Source organism: Folsomia candida, unplaced genomic scaffold (genome assembly GCF_002217175.1).
Source record: "Folsomia candida strain VU population unplaced genomic scaffold, ASM221717v1 Fcan01_Sc037, whole genome shotgun sequence".
Lineage (NCBI taxonomy): Eukaryota > Metazoa > Arthropoda > Collembola > Entomobryomorpha > Isotomidae > Folsomia > Folsomia candida.
Genome location: NW_019091229.1, coordinates 822,614 through 845,208, shown reverse-complemented (window position 1 = coordinate 845,208; position 22,595 = coordinate 822,614). Strand labels below are relative to the sequence as shown.

General features: G+C 35.9%; 2 protein-coding genes and 1 long non-coding RNA gene across 3 annotated transcripts; 1 reads left to right on the top strand and 2 right to left on the bottom strand.

The window, feature by feature from the left end:
* Positions 1–5,439: 5,439 nt before the first annotated feature.
* On the top strand, positions 5,440–7,245 carry LOC110861015. The gene is made up of 4 exons (XM_035860819.1): positions 5,440–5,604; positions 5,673–6,131; positions 6,208–6,424; positions 6,725–7,245. The coding sequence occupies exons 1-4, from the start codon at positions 5,440–5,442 to the stop codon at positions 7,243–7,245; spliced, it is 1,362 nt and encodes a 453-aa protein (XP_035716712.1).
* Positions 7,246–10,991: 3,746 nt separating this feature from the next.
* LOC110861116 lies at positions 10,992–14,572 on the bottom strand. Its single transcript, XR_002549027.2, has 3 exons — positions 14,339–14,572; positions 14,116–14,188; positions 10,992–13,769 (listed from the first exon to the last, which is right to left on the bottom strand). It is a non-coding gene; the product is annotated as an uncharacterized LOC110861116 (long non-coding RNA).
* A 3,749-nt stretch (positions 14,573–18,321) lies between these two features.
* LOC110861053 (SEC14-like protein 2) lies at positions 18,322–21,902 on the bottom strand. The gene is made up of 7 exons (XM_022110165.2): positions 21,741–21,902; positions 21,590–21,665; positions 21,434–21,477; positions 20,570–20,684; positions 19,721–19,927; positions 18,755–18,832; positions 18,322–18,678 (listed from the first exon to the last, which is right to left on the bottom strand). The coding sequence occupies exons 1-7, from the start codon at positions 21,858–21,860 to the stop codon at positions 18,443–18,445; spliced, it is 876 nt and encodes a 291-aa protein (XP_021965857.1). The 5' UTR covers positions 21,861–21,902; the 3' UTR covers positions 18,322–18,442.
* Positions 21,903–22,595: the final 693 nt, after the last annotated feature.

The window sequence follows — 22,595 nt, the reverse complement described above, 5'->3', positions numbered from 1 at the left end:
TGTGATAGACCGTCTGATTCCTTTCATCTTGGACTATCTAATCCACAATGCAACAGCTATCAAGGAAGAAATCTAAAAAAAATTCAGTTTGACGTCAAAAAATGGAAACCTCACATATGTAAGACGTGCCCGCATATTGTAAGCAGTGTTTCGTTTCTTGCGGGTTTTTCTCATTTTTTGTACTGCAAAGCAAAAAATGCAATGTGCAAGAAATGCAAGAAACAGAGCGCCATCTAGCGACGCGCCTACAGAACTATGGCGGCGGGAAGGAGTTTCTTGCACTTTGCATTTATTGCGGGTAAAAATAGCTGCAAGAAACCAATTTCTTGCGGTTATTTCTTGGACCCTCTATATGCAAACGTATATTTCAGTTTTTAATTTTCGCCAAGGCGGCGATTTTAGACCTCCAACCTGTCCTGGGCGAAAAATTCCTGTTGGCGCCAAAAAAATCGTACACGGTCCGACCAAAGCTCATTATTCTTCAAAACGCATGCCGCATCCAGTAAAAAATATTGCAAAGTTCAAAAAAATTATCCACGAAGTTTTTTTTTTGACGCCTCAAATTTTTTTAGAAAAATAATCCTGACCTTTGACCTATCTGCGACATTAAAAATCGGCGACGAGGAAATTGTCGGCAGATAGTTTTGACATTTTTGTACGGAGTTTCAAAGTTGAAATATTACGGCATCATGTCGAGATAAAAAATATGTCATCGTAGCTATACTTTTGTTACATACTGTAAGTTGGCGAAACGAGTGGCAAAGCGCTCATGAGGCGTGTGCGACAAAGTCTTCTTTCCTCCGGCATGGAAGATGTATTTGGACCATTGAAGGACTAAAAAACCTTGGTATACTCATCATTAGTATAACACAAAAGTTTCATTACATTTGATTCACGCATTCATTTTTACTGGTCTATAAGGTTCTGACACTTACAATATGCGGGCGCGTCTTACATCCCTCATCTTCGCTCAATAAAAAAATGTTGGCTATGTTGAAGAAATACTCCCAGCTTTGGGAAACAGTCGATAATTCAAGAAAATTTTGGTTTCGGTGGCAGACAATTAGCAATGAAGTTTCAAAGTCTTCAGAAAAAGCATTAATGGCGGACGTGATGAAAAATATCAAATATGAAATGGACAATGTACGTATATAAGTCTTTTTTGTACGCGTATGTAGGTAGTCAGATATATTTGTAACATTCTACACAAATTTGAGATTTTTGGAATGGTTTCTTGACTAGAGTCCTATAGGAACAGAGCCTAAGTGAGTAGCTGTGGGATAGGTACTTTCCCACAATACTACTAATAAATACTACTAATAAATAAATAAATACTAATTTAATAAATAAATACTACTAATAAATGTACTAATAAATAGGTACTTTCCGCAGGGCCGGGCCATCGAGCTTACTTAAAAATTTGCATACAAAAATTATAATTTCTTTTACATAATAGCTTGGCCACATCTAGTTTTTGCGAATCCCTATTAGGTTACAAGATTCGCGAACAACGAAGTTGAAACAGCCCACTTCACTTCAATTTTGTAATTTGTCTTGTTTATTTATTGTTCATGACGCTTGCTAAAGTACATGTACAGTACCGGTACATGAATCGGAATCAGAGCTCCACGTCGGTGAAATGTCCGCCGCAGCCGATATTTTTACCCTTAATTCTCAGTCAATCATTATAACAAATATATTTATTTAACTTTGCGATATGAAATATCAAGCCGTTACTCAAATATTGAACGGATCATTTTAATTTGTTCAATGACCACAATAAGCAGCCCTATATTTTTTAACTGGTGACAATGGGAGAATTTTGTTGCGTGACAGAATTTTAAAAACATTTCTCCACCAAAACCATTCGGATTTTCGAATGTTGGCGCAACTTCAAAAATTAAGAAGTTGTATTTTTCAAGCCAAATTGAAATTTCCAGGCTAAATTTTTCAGATGTGCACTTTCAGAAGGGTTTTTTGTTTTTACATGTTTCTGGGTTTAGAAAAATCCCAAGACTTAGGATTAGCCTAATTTACAATTTCCAAACAAAGTGCAACATAGGGCTCTTGCCATGGGAAGTTGATCACTAGCAATTTGGGATACAAATAGCAAATAGTCAAAAAACGATTCCAGAAATCTCAAATTTGTGTGGAATATTACAAATGCATCTGACTACCCAGATCCTAGAAATCTCTACAACTTAAAACCATCGCATAATTAAATTATGAATTAGTGCAAACTATGTCTGGACACCTTTTGTACATTTCAACAGAGCAGGGCGTGTCCGTGCAAAAATTAAGACTTGCAGAAAAAGTATGGCGAATCCAAAAATGTCGCCCTAAAATACGCAGCATGAGTAAAAACCATCATAATGAGCCATTGAAAGTTAGAAAAGATTGAATTTATTTTTTGAAAGTGTCGCTCCATGTTCGTGCCTGATGCTGCCAAGAAGTAAATGATTAATACAAACTACGTGTATATATCATATTAAGGCCAATAGATTGAGGGTCAAAACGTATGTAAAAAAAATGCACCAAATTATACCTAAGGTCAAGAAAAAATGGTAAACGCAAGACTTCCCAAGCTTCACAGAAAAATTTCACCAACAAAGTTGGACATTTGCCACGATTCCTACGTCGTTAATAACGCGACAGAAATTCAGGGAAGTAATTTTTTCATGGCAAATATATAAACGAGTGACACCCGACGAGAAATTAAAATGTTGTTAAAAATTTCTCAAGAAAGTCTCGATTGTGCTGGCGTTGGGCCAAATTGGGCATGTTTATCACCCTTAAGTTCGCAAGGACTGTGTGGGCGCACATGTTTATTTTTAGAAATGTATGATAGACCGTCTAATTCTTTTCATACACACGTACCATAAAATATAAAATGTAATTTTTTGGATCGATCTTGGACTAATCCAAAATGCAATAACTATCATGGAAGAAATCGAAAAATAATCAGTTTGATGTTTAAAAATGATCTCACAATTAACTCCCGTAGAAATTTTTCATAGCGTGTGAAATTTAAGAACCAGGTTGACACCTTGCGAAATTTTTTCACAGCGTCTCAAATTTAATAACGAGGTTGACACTGAGAAATTTTTCACAGCATCTCAAATGTAGATACCAGGTTTACCCCCTGATAAATTTTTCACAGCGTCTCAAATTTGAGATTCTGCTAGACACCCTGCGACATTTATCACAGCGTCTCAAATTTAAGATCCACGTAGACACCCTGAAAAATTTTTCACAGCGTCTAAACTTTATGAACCAGATTGACACCGTGCGACATTTTTCACAGCGTCTCAAATTTGAGATTCTGCCTGACACCCGGAGAAATTTTTCACAGCGTCTAAAATTTAAAAACCAGATTGACACCCTGAGAAATTTTTCACAGCGTCTAAAATTTGTGACTCTGCTTGGCAAACCTTGAGGAAATTTTCACAGCGTATAAAATTTAAGACTCTGCTAGACACCCTGCGACATTTTACACTGCGTCTCAAATTTAAGAACCAGATTTACACCCTGAGAAATTTTTCACACTGTCTCAAATTTGAGATTCTGCTAGACACCCTGGGAAATTTTTCACAGCATCTAAAATTTAAGAACCACGTTGACACCCTGCGACATTTTTCACAACGTATCAAATTTAAGACTCTGCTAGACACCCTGGGAAATTTTTCACAGCATCTAAAATTTAAGAACCACGTTGACACCCTGCGACATTTTTCACAACGTATCAAATTTAAGACTCTGCTAGACACCCTGCGAAATTTTTCACAGCGTCCCAAATTTGAGATTCTGCTTGACACCCTGAGACGCTGCTTCGCAGCGTCTCAGGGTCTTTTTCGTCTTGCAGGGTGTCTGACCCCGCGGCTTCGCCTCAGGGTCCCCGGCGTATTAGGAGTATACCCGTGTCGAGGTATGATCACCCGAGCGGAAGATAAGCTTGCAGATCTGTCCCGCATGCTGAATCAAGTGAGCGACCAATTCGTCAAACTAAGGTTTGACTGCGTCAACGATACCGAACCGATAACCTTGGACAAGACGAAGAATTTCGAAAAAATTCAATACCACCTCCCCACCAGGAAGCATACCTGTTCACATTCGTTCACTAAAGTGATTTTGAATATTGAATACGTACGAATTATTCAAAAATTTTGAATTTTGAATGAATAAATATACCACATTCATTTATTGAATGAATATTGAATGAATAAATATGTCCCGGACATTTATTTAATGAATAATGAATGAATGAATAAAATTTTGAATGAATGAATTGAATAAGGGATGGGTGAATGTAATAAATGAATTGTGAATAAATTTGGCTCTCATTCACCTCACGTTGAAGTGAATGAGTCTGTGGTCTGTGATGTGTCATCATTCGTGGTTGAAATTCTCATTCCTTATGTGCATCATCATTGCGTGCCGGGAACTTCGGTCGGAGCATGGTGGGAGCCAGTTCAATATTCCAACCCATTTTAGATTATTACCCGTGTGCCCAGATTAAAAAATAAATAAAAATCGTTCGAATACTTTATACCGAGGGATTAAACTTTATAAGTTAACAATTGCAACCTAGAGAAGTTATTTATGACATCAAAAGTCAACCCTGGCGATGGCGAAGCTGTCCACAAGGATAAAGAAATAGTTGATATTGAGCATGATTCTGAGGGAAGTTCCAAAAAGCCTAAACTCGTAAAACAACCAGGTTTTGAAAATTTGTCGAAGTTCCGTTTCTTCTTTGAGAAGAAGTTCAGCTACCTTGGACATTCAATTGAGTCCCAAAAGTTCTTTGCAACTTGTAAAAAGTGCACCGAAGCTGGTAAAAAAAGTCGTGTCTACTCGTTTGATGAGAGCAACTTTAAAGCAAACGGAAATCGTCATTATAGAGTATGGATAACTTTATATACCTACGTGAAATTTATTAAGTGGTAATTAAATTCGTTAATTTTTATCGAATATTTTTGCAGAACTCGCATAAAGATGTGGCTTTGGAAATTGAAATCCCACAAGAAAATCATAAGGTGAACGAGTTTTTTCACTCAAATCAAAACAAATATAATAAAAATGACCCTATCCAATCAAAATTCAACTCGAATCTGCAAGATTTGGTCTCCGTTGATGGGCTCCCTTTCAGTTTTGTTAATGGGATAGGATTCAGGAGCTTAGTATCTGACCTTAATCCACGAGTTATAGTTCCTGACCGAGTGACCTTGGCAAGAAAATTAGCAAACACGGTCAACAAGATTGTATGTAATTTTGACTTACTCTAATACGCATAAAATTATAATAAAACCTTTATGCATGCAATTTTCCCGCTTGTGTGAATTCCAGATAAAACCTAAAATTAAAGATCCACTCAACCACGTTCAGGATTACAATGTTCACATATCATCTGACATATGGACAAGTAGACAGGGTGACGGAATTATGGGACTAAAATACCATTATATTCAAAAGGATACGCAGAACCGAACATGGAAATTGGTGTCAAACGTCCTTTCAGCCGTGCAATTTAATGAACGCCACACCGGAGAAAATATAAAACAAAAATTCCAGCAATCTCTGGATTCATTAGGAATTAGCACGACCAAGGTGAATAATAAGCATAAATATGCAATTTTATTAATGATAAATAAATAATGCAATGCTTTTAAACTCAGGTCGGTTATCTTGTGACTGATGGCCCTAGCAATATGGTTTGCGGCTTTAAGAATTGGATCGAGGAGACTGAAAATCTTGTGACGGATGAAGACGATTTAGCTATCGACCTTGAAGACGATTCACAACCGGAAGACTCTGATATTAGTGAGAGCTCTGAGGATGAAGAGGAAGAAAGTGATGCAAATGATCAAGTCAATGTAGCGACGCCAAACATTACAATTGGTGAAAAAGTTAGGATTTCTTGTTATGCACATACCTTGCAATTAGTGATCAAAGACGTCATTGGAAAAGGCGGTAGACCTAAAGAAGTTCTGGATTGTGCTTTCAAAATTGTAAAGTATTTCATGCGGTCAAATTATTGGAGAAAGCGACTAAAAAAAGTTGTGGGGAAGGTGTTGATAAAGCCAGCTGCTACTCGATGGAATTATATTTATTACGTTTTGGAACGCTTATGCCAGGTAATTTCAGATCGAACGATTTTAAGGACAATAAATCATAATTTTAATTTACAATTAAAATTTTGGAATTTTGCAGGATAAAGTGTACGGTGAGGTTTGCAACCTAATAAGAGAAGCCAGCACTTGTTCAAAGAAGCCAAAAAATTTGCCTCCCACACCTAGCATTGAGCCTCAAGAAAAAATGATCGAAATAAAAAATCTCCTAAAGCCAATTTGTGACGCAACAAATAAACTTCAAGGTGATGGGGTAACCAGTAGTTTGTTTTACTACTCGATAGTAAATGCATTTAACGGTACGAATATGGCAACATAATTTGCTGGGTTCCTTTGAATAAAATATGTTTAATTTATCCAGTTACCCAATTCAATTTTTCTAAATTTGTAGAAATTGCTAAAACTCCAACTACACGATTCACTTGTATGAAAGCACAATTACTGGATTGACTGAAAAATCGATTCGAGAAAGCAATAAATAATGACCCCCACATTATCCTGAGTGCTTTGTTGGACCCTCGTCAAAAATCCGACGTGTTTAAAAGTACGAACACATTTTAATCTTATATGTAATACGTTTAATGTTGAACAATTTTTAGTCAAACCTGCCTTGTATGGAACCAGAAGCCTTGAAACTCCTTCAATTGACGAGGTCACTGATATGCTCAAGTCATATTGCAAGGAAGATCCTTCGGCTGAAGCAGCATTACACACATTTCCTGAAAACGAAGATAACGACGACGATCCATTTTCCATGCTGCCAAGGATTGTCAATTCGAATACTACTGTCGCTCATGAAGTAGACAAATATTTAGGTCTACAAAGAGAACCGTCGAAATCCGATCCACTAGAATTTTGGGCTAAAAACGAAACCAGCTTTAAAGAATTGTCGAATTTGGCCAGTCAATATCTTGCAATTCCGGCATCCACGGGCAGTGTAGAGCGGCTTTTTTCTCTACTGGGATCATTTGGACGTTCAAGGAGATCAAGTCTGAACCCGAAGTCTTTGGAAAATTTAGTGCTTCACCGAGAATATCGTCGTCCGATTTTGATGAGAGCTCATCCAGCCATAAATCTCTCAAAAAAAGGAAAGTCTGGAGCCGGACAACAAGTGCAATAAGCGGAAAACATTGAGTACGCGAGCAATTTGTTTTATTATTTATATGAATTCTATTTTTAGTAGGAGGAAGAGTACACAAAGGTGGTAATATTCGATATTGATGCCGTTGGATATTTTGTTCTATTTCGTTGAACGCAGAGCCCTCAGAAAATGTTCGAGCTTATTAAATTTTCCGAAAATTAAAAAATATATTTTACATATGAGTATGATAAAGTAGTCATCTAAGATCACCAGTGGCTGCTGGGGAGCTTAACATTGTGGGATAAAGGGGGACTTGTGCAAAATACGATTTTGCTGAATTTCCCCGTCTCAATGAAGATAATGAGAATGAAAAATTTTGAAAATCTATCCGAAATTGGATTTTTGGTGAGGTTTGGTGAAGGATTTGGTTCTGCAAGTTATTAAACAAATTATCTCTTTGATTGGTGTACCTTCCTCTTAAATGACAATGAAACCATAATATATTTGATCACATTTGATTATAATCAATTATATTTTGATTTTAATGTCAATTGCTAAGAATGGAATTCATCTAAACAATAAAACAAAATGGTACTAATTCGCTCAAAAATTAGTTAATAAGTAGATACCGTATATATTTGTAATACAAATATTATGTAGAGAGGATATTACCGATTTTAGCACATAAATATTTCAAAAAGCCTTTACCTCTAAGAATCTTGGAAATTTTTTGACTCAAATGCTTTCATCATTACCTTGAAATTCATGTCAAATTTAAAGTTCGAGTTCGCCCGAGTAACGCGGCATATGCATATTACATAATAATTTGAACTCAAATTGTGGATGGGCTACCATGTGCAAATTGTGAATACAAAAAAAAATGAATAAACCGTCGCAAACGCATGTAGCTAAAGGGTGAAATATGTGTCAAATATACGTCAAAATGAATATCATATTGATTTTGCCACAACTTTTGGAATACTCAATTTCATATTTCATCTATAGATTCAATTTGAGTGAAAATCTCATTTTCCCCCAGACCACACCCCCACGCGCCAGATGGTGTGGCACAACTCGGGAGCACTAAATTTCACTTATATGTATTTCATTCGTAGCTTCAATTTCTGAAAAAAGAACTCATTTTTCCCCGACCACACCCTCTGGCGCCAAAGGGGGTTGTCTTATTGGTCCCACAAGTTGATAGGATCCTCCTCGGGTCCTATGCGTAATGTCGAAAACCGATTTCGATTATCTCGATCCGTTCTCCTATTATCCTGTCTTCGCATAAAGTAGCTGAAGCTACTTAATAAATGAACGAATATTTGAATGAATAAATGAACGAATATTTGAATGAATAAATGAATATTGGAATGAATAAATAAATATTTGAATAAATTAGTGAATATTTTAGTGAATGAATAAATATGTTAATGAATGAATGAATATTTGAATGAATGTTCCCCATTGTCAATGAATGAATATTTGAATGAATGTTGCCAATTGTCAATGAATATATATTGAATGAATGTTGCCTGCACTTCATGACAATGAATGAATAATTGAATGAATAATTTTTTGTTGAACACGTATGCCAGGAAGATGTCAAAATTACGCACGTTTCGAAACCAGATGACCGACGTTTTTCGGTGTGACGACCTCTTGCAAAATATCGTCCCAAATCTGAAAACTCTTGCGATTGGGAAAGGATTTTCAAAGTCGAATTGTGGGGATGAAATTTTGCAAAATATTTGTGAATCAGATAAGATTTAGCCGAACATGAAGAATTTGACGGTCATGGAGTTGCATGATCCCAAACTTTTAAGACGATTGGTGACTGCATTTCCGAACTTGGAGAAGTTGAAGTTGGATACGTTCAAGGGGACGGATTTCCGTGGGAAGAAGACTCGCATGAAGTTGGGCGTGGTGCTGAAGGCGTGTCGGGGTTTGGAGACTGAAACATTTGGCATTGGGTTTACCAAAGTATCCAGAAGACATTGAGGATGTTATCCAGGCTCTCTTAAAGGCCAAGGAATTATTTGAGCGTAAGTTCCAAAGTTGTGTACGTATGTATTTGCATAAATTTGAATAATATGAATATGCTAATTGTAGTTTAACTCTTTTTAACCCGGGTTTGGTAATGAATTTCATTATGTTAATTTCTCCTTGACCTATATTTCAGAGTTGAAAACCTTCACGCTTGGGACGTCCGATTGGGATAATGAGGTTTACGATTTGTCAGAGGACGAAATGGATTTATTTCAACAACTCCTCGTCGCCATGGGTGGAATGGACCGGGTCGAAATTAACAATTTTTATGTAAGTCGGATTTTTGTTCATTGACAAAAATAATTATACTTAGAGGATTTTGTATTATTAATTACAGTTTAGCAAAGAATCAGCGGAAAGTATACTCGCGTTCATGGCGCTGAATGAAATGCCCGTGTCGAGATTTTCTGTGGTGGTGGAAGAAGAGTCGGATGGCGAAGATGCGTCCACATCGGGGGACGAGGACGAAGCGTCGACATCGGACGAGGACAGCGAGGGCGACGACTTAGAGGAGGAGGAGGATATATATTTATACATGGATGATAGCAGCGATTTCGAGGATGATTGGCGCGTGGACGATAGGTGGGGTGAGAACGATAGCGAGCGCGAGGATGAGAACGAGCGCGAGGACGATAACGATGATGATGGCAGCGATTAGTATTTCTTAATTTGTATTGAAATAATCCAATAAAAATAAATACATCACTGCAAAGCAAATACTGAATGTTTTGAAGCCTATTTATAATTATTTGAATGCTTCAATAATGATACATTTTAAATGACATAGTACCCAACGGTACAAAAGTATTTAGTATTTAGTTGACATACGACCACAGATATATAGTAGCACTTGCATATCTGTCCATACGACTGAAGATTAAAACATACCGTTTAGTAGATGTGCATATGGAGTAAATGTACATATGGATTTATTGATGTAAGTATTTACTGTACATTTGTTGCATCAAAAATTAAGTTTTGCAAGATTAAAAATGTCATTAAAATTAAGCTGTCACATTTCCAGCTATTAGTTCCAGCTTGGGACTTACATACGAATATGTATACGAGCATACATATTTATTTACGTATGCACATCGCAGGTGGACGTACGCCATGCATCCGTGAACGAATGCATACAATAAATTGCATTCGAGAGATGACGATGGACCAAAAAATTAAAAGAAAACATGAATTTCCGCAAACATCTCGCTCCTCCAGGACTACGGCGTGACTTTTTCTAAAATATCGTATACAGAAAACTACATTCCGGTGCTCTGCTACATATGTACAGGGTGGTTAAAATGTCACGCTGCAATGGCAAATTTTTCGATGGGAAAAATTCGTAAATTTCCATCAGTTACGAAATTTTGTCTCTAAAATTCAACATTTTAAGAATTTCGTCATCAGTGGTGTGGTCCATCAGTTTTGATAATAATTATAATAATATCAATCTAAAATCTTATACCTAATGGAGATTTAGGGGTGTCCCCATCTGAAAATTTTCCATTGGAGCGTGACATTTAAACCACCCTGTTGTGTACATGAAGTTATTATGCGACTGTCAACTGTGCCTGTATTTATCTCCAATTCTAGGCTTAATAGAGTTAATTTGCATTGCCCCCCCCCCAGAAATTCTTGAAAGTCTTGCCTTATTAAACCTTTGATGCAGTTAATTTGTGTCGACTTTCGAATATTTGGCATAAGGAAACATGCGCGATCAGAAACCAAGCGTGATGAAATATTATTACTGCATAAGTTTATTTTATTGTATAATTTTAAACCCCCGTAAACGTAAATTTTGAAATTTTGAAGTATGTACGCAAGACAACAAGTCACTACGCAAAAGTTTAATTAATTCTAGGTTATACATACATTGATAATATAAGTTTCTCAATATTTTTTGCACAACTACCAGTATTCTTGCATAAAATTTGACACATATCATAAACATAATTTATATATTAATATTTGTTAAATTAAATTGTTGGTAAAAATTTAACTGCACACTAATAAATACATGTGGTATAGAAAGGAACTGCATATTTTCATATTAATTCGCATCAATTACAACCTTAGGTGTGACCGATCGTTAGTTATAAGTAGTTAAATGGATCATACATAAGTGTGCAAGTAAAAGAGTGGTAGTCATTTTTGTACACGTATTAATTCTACAATATATATGTACAGTTTTGGGTTTTGGTCACGTTTCTAGTAATTATCTGAATCTCTCTATTCTTGTATACTCCCGGTAGGAAAACCGATAGATAGATACCTTAACTCTCCTATTAAGCACATCATTAAGAAATACAATTTTCTAGTTTTGTTTGCCTAAACCTATTCATCATTCTCGATACCTTTGAAAATGTGATTTTTTTGGTAGAAATAGGAGTTCTTTTTCAGTATTGGACAACATATGTATATGATAAGTTTTTAAGCAGAGGCTACTCGAATTGCGAACGGTGAAACTCTGACCCCATTTTGGTGTTCCATCCAAGTCTACATTCATAAAGGTTTTAAGGAAGTTAAGATATAAGTACGGAACAATTAACAAGCGAGCCGTGGTTCTTATGAGATCTGATATTTCTACACGAAGGAGGGTGTACCTGCAAATTATGAAAAACAGTAGGGCTCCACCAACCCAAAATGTGTGATTTTCACAGGTATACATAAAGAGTGTCTTAAAAATCAGAGAGGAATCGTTTCAATTTTTATTTTAATAGATTCAATTTTTATAAAAATCTCATTTTGCCTCATTTCGACGTACGATTCCTTTGGCGTCATCTACACGGTCACGCGGTTGTGACATTTTAAAACTATGCCTATTTTTGAATTTCCGCCCAAAATTATGTCTAAAACGGTTAAAAGAAAAAATCAGGTAGCAGGTTTTTTCCGACCTATGTTTTGTTTACGTCATCCATGCGCCGTGTAACCTGCAATCTCATACACGAGGCATGTGTTGTATGTAAAAGATTCTGCGAGGTTAAAACTCGTTAAATCTCATGTCATCTTCCAGGTACCATGTCCTTATGATAACCATCAAATTACGATAACCATTTTCATTATTTCTTTCTGGCAAATATTTCCGAAATAATTTTCGAAGTAATATTGAACTAATGTTTCTGACTACGGTCAATAGAGTCACTTATATACATATTTGGGTCGGATGGACCCCAACCCGATCTGTTTGTTTACATGTGAACTCTTAATGGTGATACAATTGCAATATGACACGGTCCTCCCTATGCCACAGACGAGACATGGATAGACCCGATGGAACATGGATCCTGCGGTAACTCTTTGCTGAATAGCGTGTTAATTTCTAGTAATCGATTCAAATCTACGATACAAATATAGACTTGAAATGCACATCTGAACTTAATCAGGAACTTGGTTTCATTTAGCAGAACGTAATTGTTCTCTTTGTATAAAAAAACGGGTCACATTGATATAGTGATTTACAGGTAACAAGTCCAACGTATACATACGCGAACTTCTCACGCAGATTATTTAAACAGGAAATTTAGGCCACATTTGATAACAAGCGATAACGCTTTATTAGTCCCGAAAGACAAATATTGGAGTGTGTCCAAGTTATTTTAGCATATGTAAGGACCATATTATGTATTTGGCCATTTATAAGATATGGTATGTAGATTTAACTCTGGCTCCTTTAAAATTATGCAATACCTTGTTATTAATTAGTTATATGGATGATGGTATTAGAATTATTATTATAAATTGTTTTGATAGTTCCTACATATTATGTATTACGAATAAAATAAGTTAAACTAAAAGAATACACCAGGAGTATCAGTCAGAATAACCCGTTCTCTTGACTACCCGTACGATTTAATTCAAAAGGTTTAGCTTAAGTTAGGCTATTTGACCCTAATTTGGGCCCAATTTGACCTTAAAATATTTTAAATAAATCAGGAATTGAGTATAATTATTATTCCGGTATTCAACGTGTGCATATTTTTTATCATGATGTCTTAGTACATACATACATACTAGGAATTGTAATTCCTCCAATGTTGCACACTCCATCCCGTTCAAAACAACCGTCACACTTACAGTGCTATCTTAAAAACTATAATTCAACACAGACAAGGCCTGATAATGGTACCGTACATAATCGTCAAAGTAATGTGCGAAATAGCTACTTATGTATGTTTGAAGAGTATCGAATTAAATGCCAGATTTACGTCATCGTTATATGAATTCAATTTCTAGAAAATTGAAATTTCAGGCGAAAAATTAGATTATTGACTTTCTTATGCGAGAAATTACCATTTCTTGGATAACACTTAATTGGATCACATCATGGTCATGGTAGATATGCTAAATTTTTTATACGGACAGGGAAAGAATTATCCTCGCGGGGTGCAGTAGTTGGCCAAATCTGAATTCTTATGGTTGACTCGGAATACATATGTAGTTTCTGACGTTGTGAAGCCTGCGAGCTTGCCGGATTTGAGGCTGTGGAGATCGGCATATTAGTATTTGTGACCCTCTGCCTGCAGTAACGGAGAAAGTTTTAACCGGAATGAGCATAATTTAAATTTAAGCAGGAATTTCATAAATGAGGCAATTCATACAGGTTTTGGTAAGATTGTAAAATTCTCAAATTCTGTAAACTTTAAAACTTTTATAAACTGCTACAATTATTTCTTAGGGAAATTAGCTTCCAAATTGTTGAAAACGAGGTCAGATTGTTCTCATTTTGCGAAACTTTGTAACATTAAATATTTTATAAAAGTTACGGATTTGTTATTTACGAACAAGTTCGCTAATGAATTTCCTCAATAGACATATGTATGCATGTAAATACATAAAAATATAATTCATGTAAAAATCAATTACATTAGTACGGTGTCCAATCCGTTGTTTCTATGATGACAAATGATCATCATTGTCAATTTTTCACCATTTACGTCTGAAAATTAGCAATAATATTAATTATATACGTTGCAATCAAATGTAAGTTTATTGAGAAAAATTAGGTTTGTCAGCAAAAACTTTATATTTAGATGACTTACTACTTAATTACATGGTTAACTTCAACATATGAAAAGATGCAACTTACCCATTGTTTTACGCAATTATGGTTCTTTCCCCGAATAAATATCACATTGTCGAGTAACTTTTAATATGCATTTTTTGATTATATTTTAAAGTATGTAGGATCAAAATTGCGACAGAATTTTTAACATGATGTATTTAATTTTTGTCTATTTTATTTTCAACATTAAATATTAATGTATTAAATAATGAAACCTACAAATATATTGCTTAGCAACAGGACTGTTGTTAAGCAAGATGAGATTAGAACTGGTAACGACGAAGTGGTTACATATTAAATACATATGTGCGAAAATATTTAACTATGATAACTACATATTTGTTCGTGCATGGAGCAGTTATCTGGAAAGTGGGTCAAAGCATGCACAAGCATACATATGTATTCGCTAAATATATGTCAAAGTGGTTTGGTCGACAGGTGAAAAAGGAGAGATCAATAAATTCATACAATAAATGCATAAGTTTTCTCCGTTTATGTAAATATGTAGATAAGTATGTAGTTATCGTGGTTGTGGTGGCTATATACTACTTTATGTGATATGATATGAATTCGCAGTATGCAGTAGTTGCAAATTGTGATGGTACGTATTTATGAATTTATAATACATATGACAAGATGCTAAAGTTAATGTCACTAATTCTCATGAATATTTACACTTGCAAGAGGACAAGAGAGACGTGCTTATTTGTCTTTAGGTATTTCAAATAAGGATGTGTGGAACACTTATTTTAAAAAATATGAACAAGTTTTGTACCGTTTTTGAGAGGAAATAAAAAGTAAGAGTTATACAGTACACGTGAAGCACGTATGTGTAAGTATGTGTAAGTTTGACCGTCACGGGAACCTACAGAGGTATGTGTCACACAAAATATGTAAAAGGGCCCATTTATAAAATGATAATCAATTTTACATATCGCATTTTGCTTTGAATGCTTAACCGAACTTTTACAAATAAATATGCTTCCATCGTTCCAATGATACATACGTGGATATAAATATGCATGTAGGTATGAATGCATGGCCATGGAATTTACATAAATAATATAACACAGGACATGAAAAGGGATGTTTAAAACTATGTATGAAGAAATAAGAGAATACTTTGCATTATAATTTTAAGGGGAAAAAATAATTTAATTTAGCCCGCACACAAAACTGATATCTTATTGACGTGCATATGTATGTATGAAATATATTTATCAAGCTGCATGTGGTCTTGGCATGACGTCCTTAAAAAATACGTCCCCATTTTCCACAGCACATTAAAGTATTAAAGAACTCAAGTCTTAAAATGGGTGTGGCTCCCTTGCTACATAAATGTCTTAATAATTTCTCCCTCATATACGAATACTTTTGGGGATGGACGATTGAGTGGGATCGTAGAACTAGGAAATTTATCGTTAAACCTATTTCACTCGATTTGCTGGGCTGGGTGATCGGGAACTTTCTCCTGGTCCCGATTGACCTCGTGATTTGCGGAATACTTCTTACATCCCAGATTTATGGGATCGTTAGATTTCAGCTTCTGCACGTCATGTTAGTTATATTGATGGCGCACCTATTGGGATTTGCATTCCTGGCGGATACTTTAATGTTCCGGAATCGAGATGAGTTTGCATCCTCATACAATGCCGTGATAAGAGTGGGAAAGGAAACAGGTACATGTGTACATAATTTATGATAAAAATTGTGTAGAGTTTTCGAGACCATTTTTCACATTTCGATCTAATTTAATCGATAAAATCGATATGTGAAAAAGTTCAGAGCAATAATTCTAATAATACTTGATAAATAAATATTAAGATTCCACATGATATTTGGCAAATATTTTGAAATTCACATAGTTAAATATGAGCATCGATTTCATAAAACAGTTGTTATTACTTTTGTTAATAGTGCTCCCGACGAAGTCTGAATGCCAAATATATATTATGAACCCGAAACTTTGTTTCTGAGGATTCGCCCATCTCGATTCTGATTTTTTTTTATTTAATTCAGGCCGAATCCGGATTCATGGGGAGCACTAGCTTTGATTTGAAAGCTAATAAAAATTCTAGTAGTGAAGCTAAATTTTTATTTCAGGTCCTACAACATCTCCGACCTCTCAACTCTTCGAAAATATCTTGAACTCAATGATCCCACAATTTGTAGCTTATCCCTTTTGTATCACAATTTTCATCCTGTACCCCGCCCTAGATCCTTTATCCCTCCTAATTTCTCATCTTTCCCCATTCGGCCATCTTCTCACCTCCCCAGTCTTTCTCTTCATCCGCTTTCTCCTCGTTTTTCCTCCTTCCTTTCACGTCTGCCGCGTAATCTGCTTCTTTCACATCCACTTTAACTTCCTCACCCAAAATCTCCTTAGTTCCATTCGCTCCGTGAATGTAGGGTTTAGACGCCTCCTAAAAAACTGGGGCATGGGAAGATTCGGTGTCGCTAAGTATTTGTGGGATTATTTGAAACAACAAGTTTTAACGTGTCAACTACCCGCCGCTCTTGGCGAAATCGTTGCTTCCTTCATGTTCATGTCACTCGTGGCGTGCGTATCCTTTAATTTTGTGACAGTAAAAGTTCGAAACACAGTTCCGATGCCGTTTTACCTCTATTTCCCCTCAATCTCCGTCATGATCCCGATCGAGCTGCAGATCATGTTGCAAACAGGGATTGACGTTTTTGAAGAATCCAAGCAAATGTGCACCAGGTGGAAGGCGTTACTGGAATGTTGTCCTGACCGGAAGTTCTTAAGGAGAAAGTTGCAAGCTATGCGGCCAATTGGACTTTACGGATCGATATCCTCCTTTAAGCTGTACTGGTTGAAGAAATCTGTGAAACCGGCGTATTACTCGGTCGTCGTGGGTTACACGATTACGGCACTTTTGTCCATGGAAAATCGACGAAGCATAATTTACATATGACAAACCCTCTACAAACGGGATTATAAAATTGTAATCATTAATTCTCACTTTTTCTTAGGTGAGGCATAGTAACCATGACCACATGAAAAAATGCATGGTTACGGCGAAGCCTTAGTATGCAAACAGACCCCCCCTCCAAATATTCTGCCAAAGATTGACATTGATTTTCATGTGCAGAAATCTATAACCCGTCATTTAAAGCAAACCCGAGCGAAATCGGATAAGAAATGAAAAACTTTTCTTGGTGGCATCTTCAACGAGTTACAGTACATACGTTAATTATAATGGTTCGTCATTACTTAAATTAACAAGGTTTAATTGTAGCAAAATTTTAATATTTATGCAAGATGGCATATTTGTATTCAATTAATCACGGCCCACGGCGAGGCAAATGGTCCCAAGCGCATATACTTTGCTGTTATGTTTACCGAAAATTATAAATCATGAGATGAACATTGATTTAGCATATTATGTTACTACACGATGATAACATCTTGTTTTCTCCTTTTAAGCATGCCTCACCTAAGTTTTTTTAAAAAGAATTAGTTTATTATAATCACACTTTTAGAAATCCAGTATTACAATAATAGAAAGCGGTATTCATTTATGACTCTACCAAAGTGGTATTTATAAGTAATACCGTGTAGTAATAGCTATGTATGTACATACTGTTGAATTTTTATAGCCGGTCACCTCATTTTGAATATTTTGACCCATTCGCGAGCGACAGGGTTTATTCAATATGGAAAGCCCGTATCGCCGAAAATGGGCATAGTGAGATTTATTCAGATGAGGTGACACGCCTAAATACGAGGACAGTAGGTATTAAAGTTTTCCCATATGTGTCAGTATGCATATACAGCAAGTTTTTACGGACCAGTGTACATAATTTCGGAACCTACTAACCTTAATACCGACGAACAGTGCAGACACTTCTGTGGTTTTCGGAGATTATTTATTACACACATCGTGCGAGTAATGGGTACCCGATTCGCTACCCGCTGGTCAAAAACCTTACAGAAAATATCTAATTGGACAGTAGACGACTAATTACTTAAACGGTAAACATGATACTCGCCTTAATCATTTATTAAAAGTTTATTTCATATTTACAAAAATTTTGTCGCCTAAATATTAAAATACAGTACAATGTTTCAGAAACCGCGCTTGTTACACACAAGTATTATGTATGCTAATTTGGACATTCATAGTTATACCCATTCCTCCGAATAGTTTCTAAATCCACGGAATCTGGCCCATCCCCGCCAAAATCTGGGCTTAGTTTGGACACATCAATTCCATGCGTTTTAAGCAGAATATCCCTCCAAGCCTCCTTATTCGTTCCGTGCAGCTCGATCAGACTCGCGACACTGGGCGGGGTTATAGGAGCAACAATGTTGTTCCAGACAGATACCGCGTATTGGGGAACTAAATAAAAAGTACGACTTTTTACTACCCACAAATTATGTATTTGCGTCTAATTTATTTCTAAAAAAAACATTACTGTTTAGAAATATAAGTTTGGTAAAGATTAACGGGTTCCTGCCAGCGCCTTCAAGGATGCGAATGAAGAAGGAAATACCTTGAAAAAAATTGTTATTAAAATAACGGAATTTTTATTAATAACGTTTAATAATTTTTTGTGCATATATATACTCCGTATTGGTACTGATTTGGTAATATCTATAATGACTTCCTATACCGATTGGGATAGTTTGTTTCTAAAAGTGGTAACGCTTCATTACCATAACATTACACTGTGGGTATTCACGTCAACTTCGTAAAAGCCGTAAACATCTCTTCGCAACATATCTTCGCAACTTTGCGATATTTGCGAAGAGTTGCGATGCGATAACCAATCAGATTGCTTTATTTTTTTACGAAACATGCGAAGCAAAAGGGCATCTATTATCGTCGTAAACTATTTTTCACAAACTCGTCGTCAAGCGAAATTTTAATCTCTCTTCAATTTTGGAAATGTTGCCAGATAACCTTACACTTTTCCGTCGAATGAATTATTTTTTGCAAATAATCAATTTACGCATTTTCATGTAAAATAAGTAGTTCACGACACCGATTTCGCAAACACCGCAAAGTTGAGAAGATGTGTTGCGAAGCGACGTTTTTAATTGACGTGAATACCCACATTGTAAACAAAAGTTGGGGAGAATTTACTCAAGGTTGCGTAAAAAAGAGGATTACGCAAAAATTGGGTAAAATTTATCCAACCGTTGTTTAAAAATTGTCAAATTGTCTTGTCATTTGGGAACATTTTCCATAACTATTATTTAGAGTGTACTAAACCGTAATTCTCATTATTACCATGCCGGTAGAGTCATATGTACCCCGGTCAGTAATGTTTTAATACCAATTTTCTAAGTGTGTAGAACTTCTCCCAAAACACAAATCGGACATTATTTTCTGTTCAGGTTTCGGTCAAATGTAAAATTCAAATTTATTATTTACTCACATCTTGGACACAATTGTTGCTGAACACTCACTCCCGAAAATTCACTGAGAAACTGCACCCTGGTTATGTTGTTTCCACTCTTCTGCATATTTCTCATGACGAAGCCCGCTTCTTCATATAATTTATCGATGAAGCGATACATTTTGTCGGACTGACCACTCACTACGGCCCTTCGGAGGTTCCATTCTCCCACAAAGAGGGACAAAACTGAAACGAAGTAACAATTTAGGAATAAAATTAGAAGATTATCATGTAAGCAATTCGTTAGGGGCCGTCCATAAATTACGTAAAGCGAATGGGGGAGGGGCGCACTAAGGCTCCAATGATATCGTGTCTATGTTACACATGCTAAGGGAAGAGGGGGTCTAGAAATTCGCGATTTCTGCATTTCATACATTATTTTTAGGACGGCCCCTAAAGTGGCTTGAGTTGTGCTACAGTTTCTTGACTGCTTTCAGTGCTTTCCAAAAAAGCTACAAAAATAACATTTTGTATTAGATGTATGGGTCGCTATGAGGCACGAGAATTATGTAGTTAGGGTAGTACAACGCTGTTCGAAATTTAAATTTATTTACATATCTCCGCTCCGCTCTGGGTAGTTGGGGATAAATTTTAAATTGTATTCTTAAAAACTACCCAAGGTACAGGAGGTATAGTACTCCTTAATTAAATTAATTTTAATATCGGATTTCTAATAGTGTGCATACACTCGCTCTACAGTTGAAGTAATTACTAATTAATTAATTAATTGCGTGGGTAATTAGAAAGCCCCGGTGATTGATTTATACATACTTGCACCACTCCATTAAATAGCATATACATACATACATAAGTATGTAATATAACTACCTGGTTTTCCTTCCGCATCGCATCCTTCCACACTTATACGATAATCTTTATTAAATTGGGTCCAATCGTCTTCAAAGATGGAATCAATTTTGTTTTCATCTCTCCAATTAAAATTCTAACGAGGACAAGTTTCAATTAATTGATCTTTCCGACTCAGCATAACTGGTTAGGGACCGTCCATAAATTTCTAAACGCGAATACCGTAAAACCTCTATTTATAGCCCTATTCTAATTATAGCCGGTCTCCAAATATAGCCGGGTCTAGAGACCAAGATTTTAAAATTTTAGCCGGGTCTCTAGTTATGACCGGGTCTTCAATTATGGCCTTACTTGTTCGCTGTGTCCCTGTTCATAGCCCATGCAAGGAAAATGTAGCGCATTATGCTAGTCAACGAATAAATTGAACTACTAATATTGACCCATTAATTGCTAGCTAATAATGAATATAATCATGACAGAAAGTTGAAAAACCTGCTAAACCTCGTTTGAAGATGTAAATTTAAAATCAATTGGTTACTGATGACATATCTTGCTAAAAAAGAAAACCCAAATTGAGCCAGCATGATCTTGTTACATGTAAAAAATTTTGGCAGAGCAAGATTTAGCCGGGTCTCTAATTATAGCCGGTCTCTAATTGTAGCCGGGTCCGTGACCCTCAGTTTTGGATTTTAGCCCCGGCTATAAATAGAGTATTTACGGTAGGTGGAGAGGGATAGGGTCTAAGGATTCAATGAGATCATGCCTACATAAATACGTGACACATGTTAAACGGGGTAGGAGGGGGTCTAGAAAATTGCTATATTTGCGTTCCGTAATTTATGAACGATCCCTTCTACACTGTATTTCTCGTATTCAACTAAATACCATGACGATTTCCTTTGTTGCAGCGTCAACATTGAAATTATTTACTGTGAAAAAAATACATGGTTTTAGGTGAAACATTTATAGACTTTAAATATGGTCTATGTTATATATGTAAATATAAATATTGTTAGTAAAATTATCTACATAGTTTGTCACCTCGTAACCATGGAAGTAAGTATACTTCCGACTTCATATACTCGTGCGGAACTCGTGGAGTTATAATAGCCTTGAACTTAAGATTAGGACAGAAAAATCAAACTTTAGGGAGGAATTTATGCGAATTACGAAAAAATAATTTAGTAAGTACCTCGTCAAGTTTCACTTTCTGGTCGAAGGTCAGTGTCAAATCTTCATCTGCCAGCGTCCCCTGAGAGCTGGGGACACAGGCTGAGGCACAAATAAAAATGACTACCAGTACCACGACCATGTTCACTAAATCGACCACACTTGCAATATGACCATGACCCAGGCGACGACCACCTTGATAAAACTTGCAACATCGTTATTTTACGTGTTTAGGAGTTGGTGAATGTCTACCCGAATCCGATGGGAAATTTGTAACCCGATTTCCTTCCAGGTGGAAATTACGCAATGATTACACCCTGGTTCACTCTTAAAAATACGGTCACTCTTTTGAAAAGTTAATAAACTATGAATGCTATCTTAAACAAACTGTGCTAAATCCAGAGTAAACTTTACTCTTAATTATGTCAACTTTACTCTGGATTTAGTATAGTTTATTTAAATATAGAATTTAGAATTTTACTTTTCAAAAGGGTAACATTATTTTGAAGAGTGTGTGTTAGTATGTTTACGAAAGAATGGAATGTATTTAAACTAGAGTGCTGCAATTATGTAATTCTACATGGAGATAATTGCTTACATAAATTAAGTGTTAAACTGGTCCATCCATGAGAATCACTCTGTTAAGAAATTTACTTCCCATACACCAAGGGATTTCTACACTATTAAAAATCTGGTGAAGTCAACAATGGTATTGCTTTTCAGTATTACTCTAACAAAGTAATATGAATATCGCTTGGTAATATTTTAATACTGGATTTCTAAGAGTGTGCATAAAGTACCCAAACAAAATCTTCGAGTACTTTTCCTTCTTGTTCTGGCTAAAAGTATGTAATACATAAATGCAAGCACGGATCTT

What these genes read in the sequence shown, in the direction of transcription:
- LOC110861015 (XM_035860819.1), top strand. Translation starts at nt 5,440, where the DNA reads ATGGGACTAAAATACCATTATATTCAAAAGGATACGCAGAACCGAACA. An exon ending in TAGGAATTAGCACGACCAAG is followed by an intron (nt 5,605 to 5,672) that starts GTGAATAATAAG and finishes TTTTAAACTCAG; the next exon opens with GTCGGTTATCTTGTGACTGA. An exon ending in TTTTGGAACGCTTATGCCAG is followed by an intron (nt 6,132 to 6,207) that starts GTAATTTCAGAT and finishes GGAATTTTGCAG; the next exon opens with GATAAAGTGTACGGTGAGGT.
- LOC110861053 (XM_022110165.2), bottom strand. Translation starts at nt 21,860, where the DNA reads ATGGTCGTGGTACTGGTAGTCATTTTTATTTGTGCCTCAGCCTGTGTC. An exon ending in CTTACTTCCATGGTTACGAG is followed by an intron (nt 21,478 to 21,589) that starts GTGACAAACTAT and finishes TTTTTTTCACAG; the next exon opens with TAAATAATTTCAATGTTGAC. An exon ending in CAAACTTATATTTCTAAACA is followed by an intron (nt 18,679 to 18,754) that starts GTAATGTTTTTT and finishes CTTTTTATTTAG; the next exon opens with TTCCCCAATACGCGGTATCT.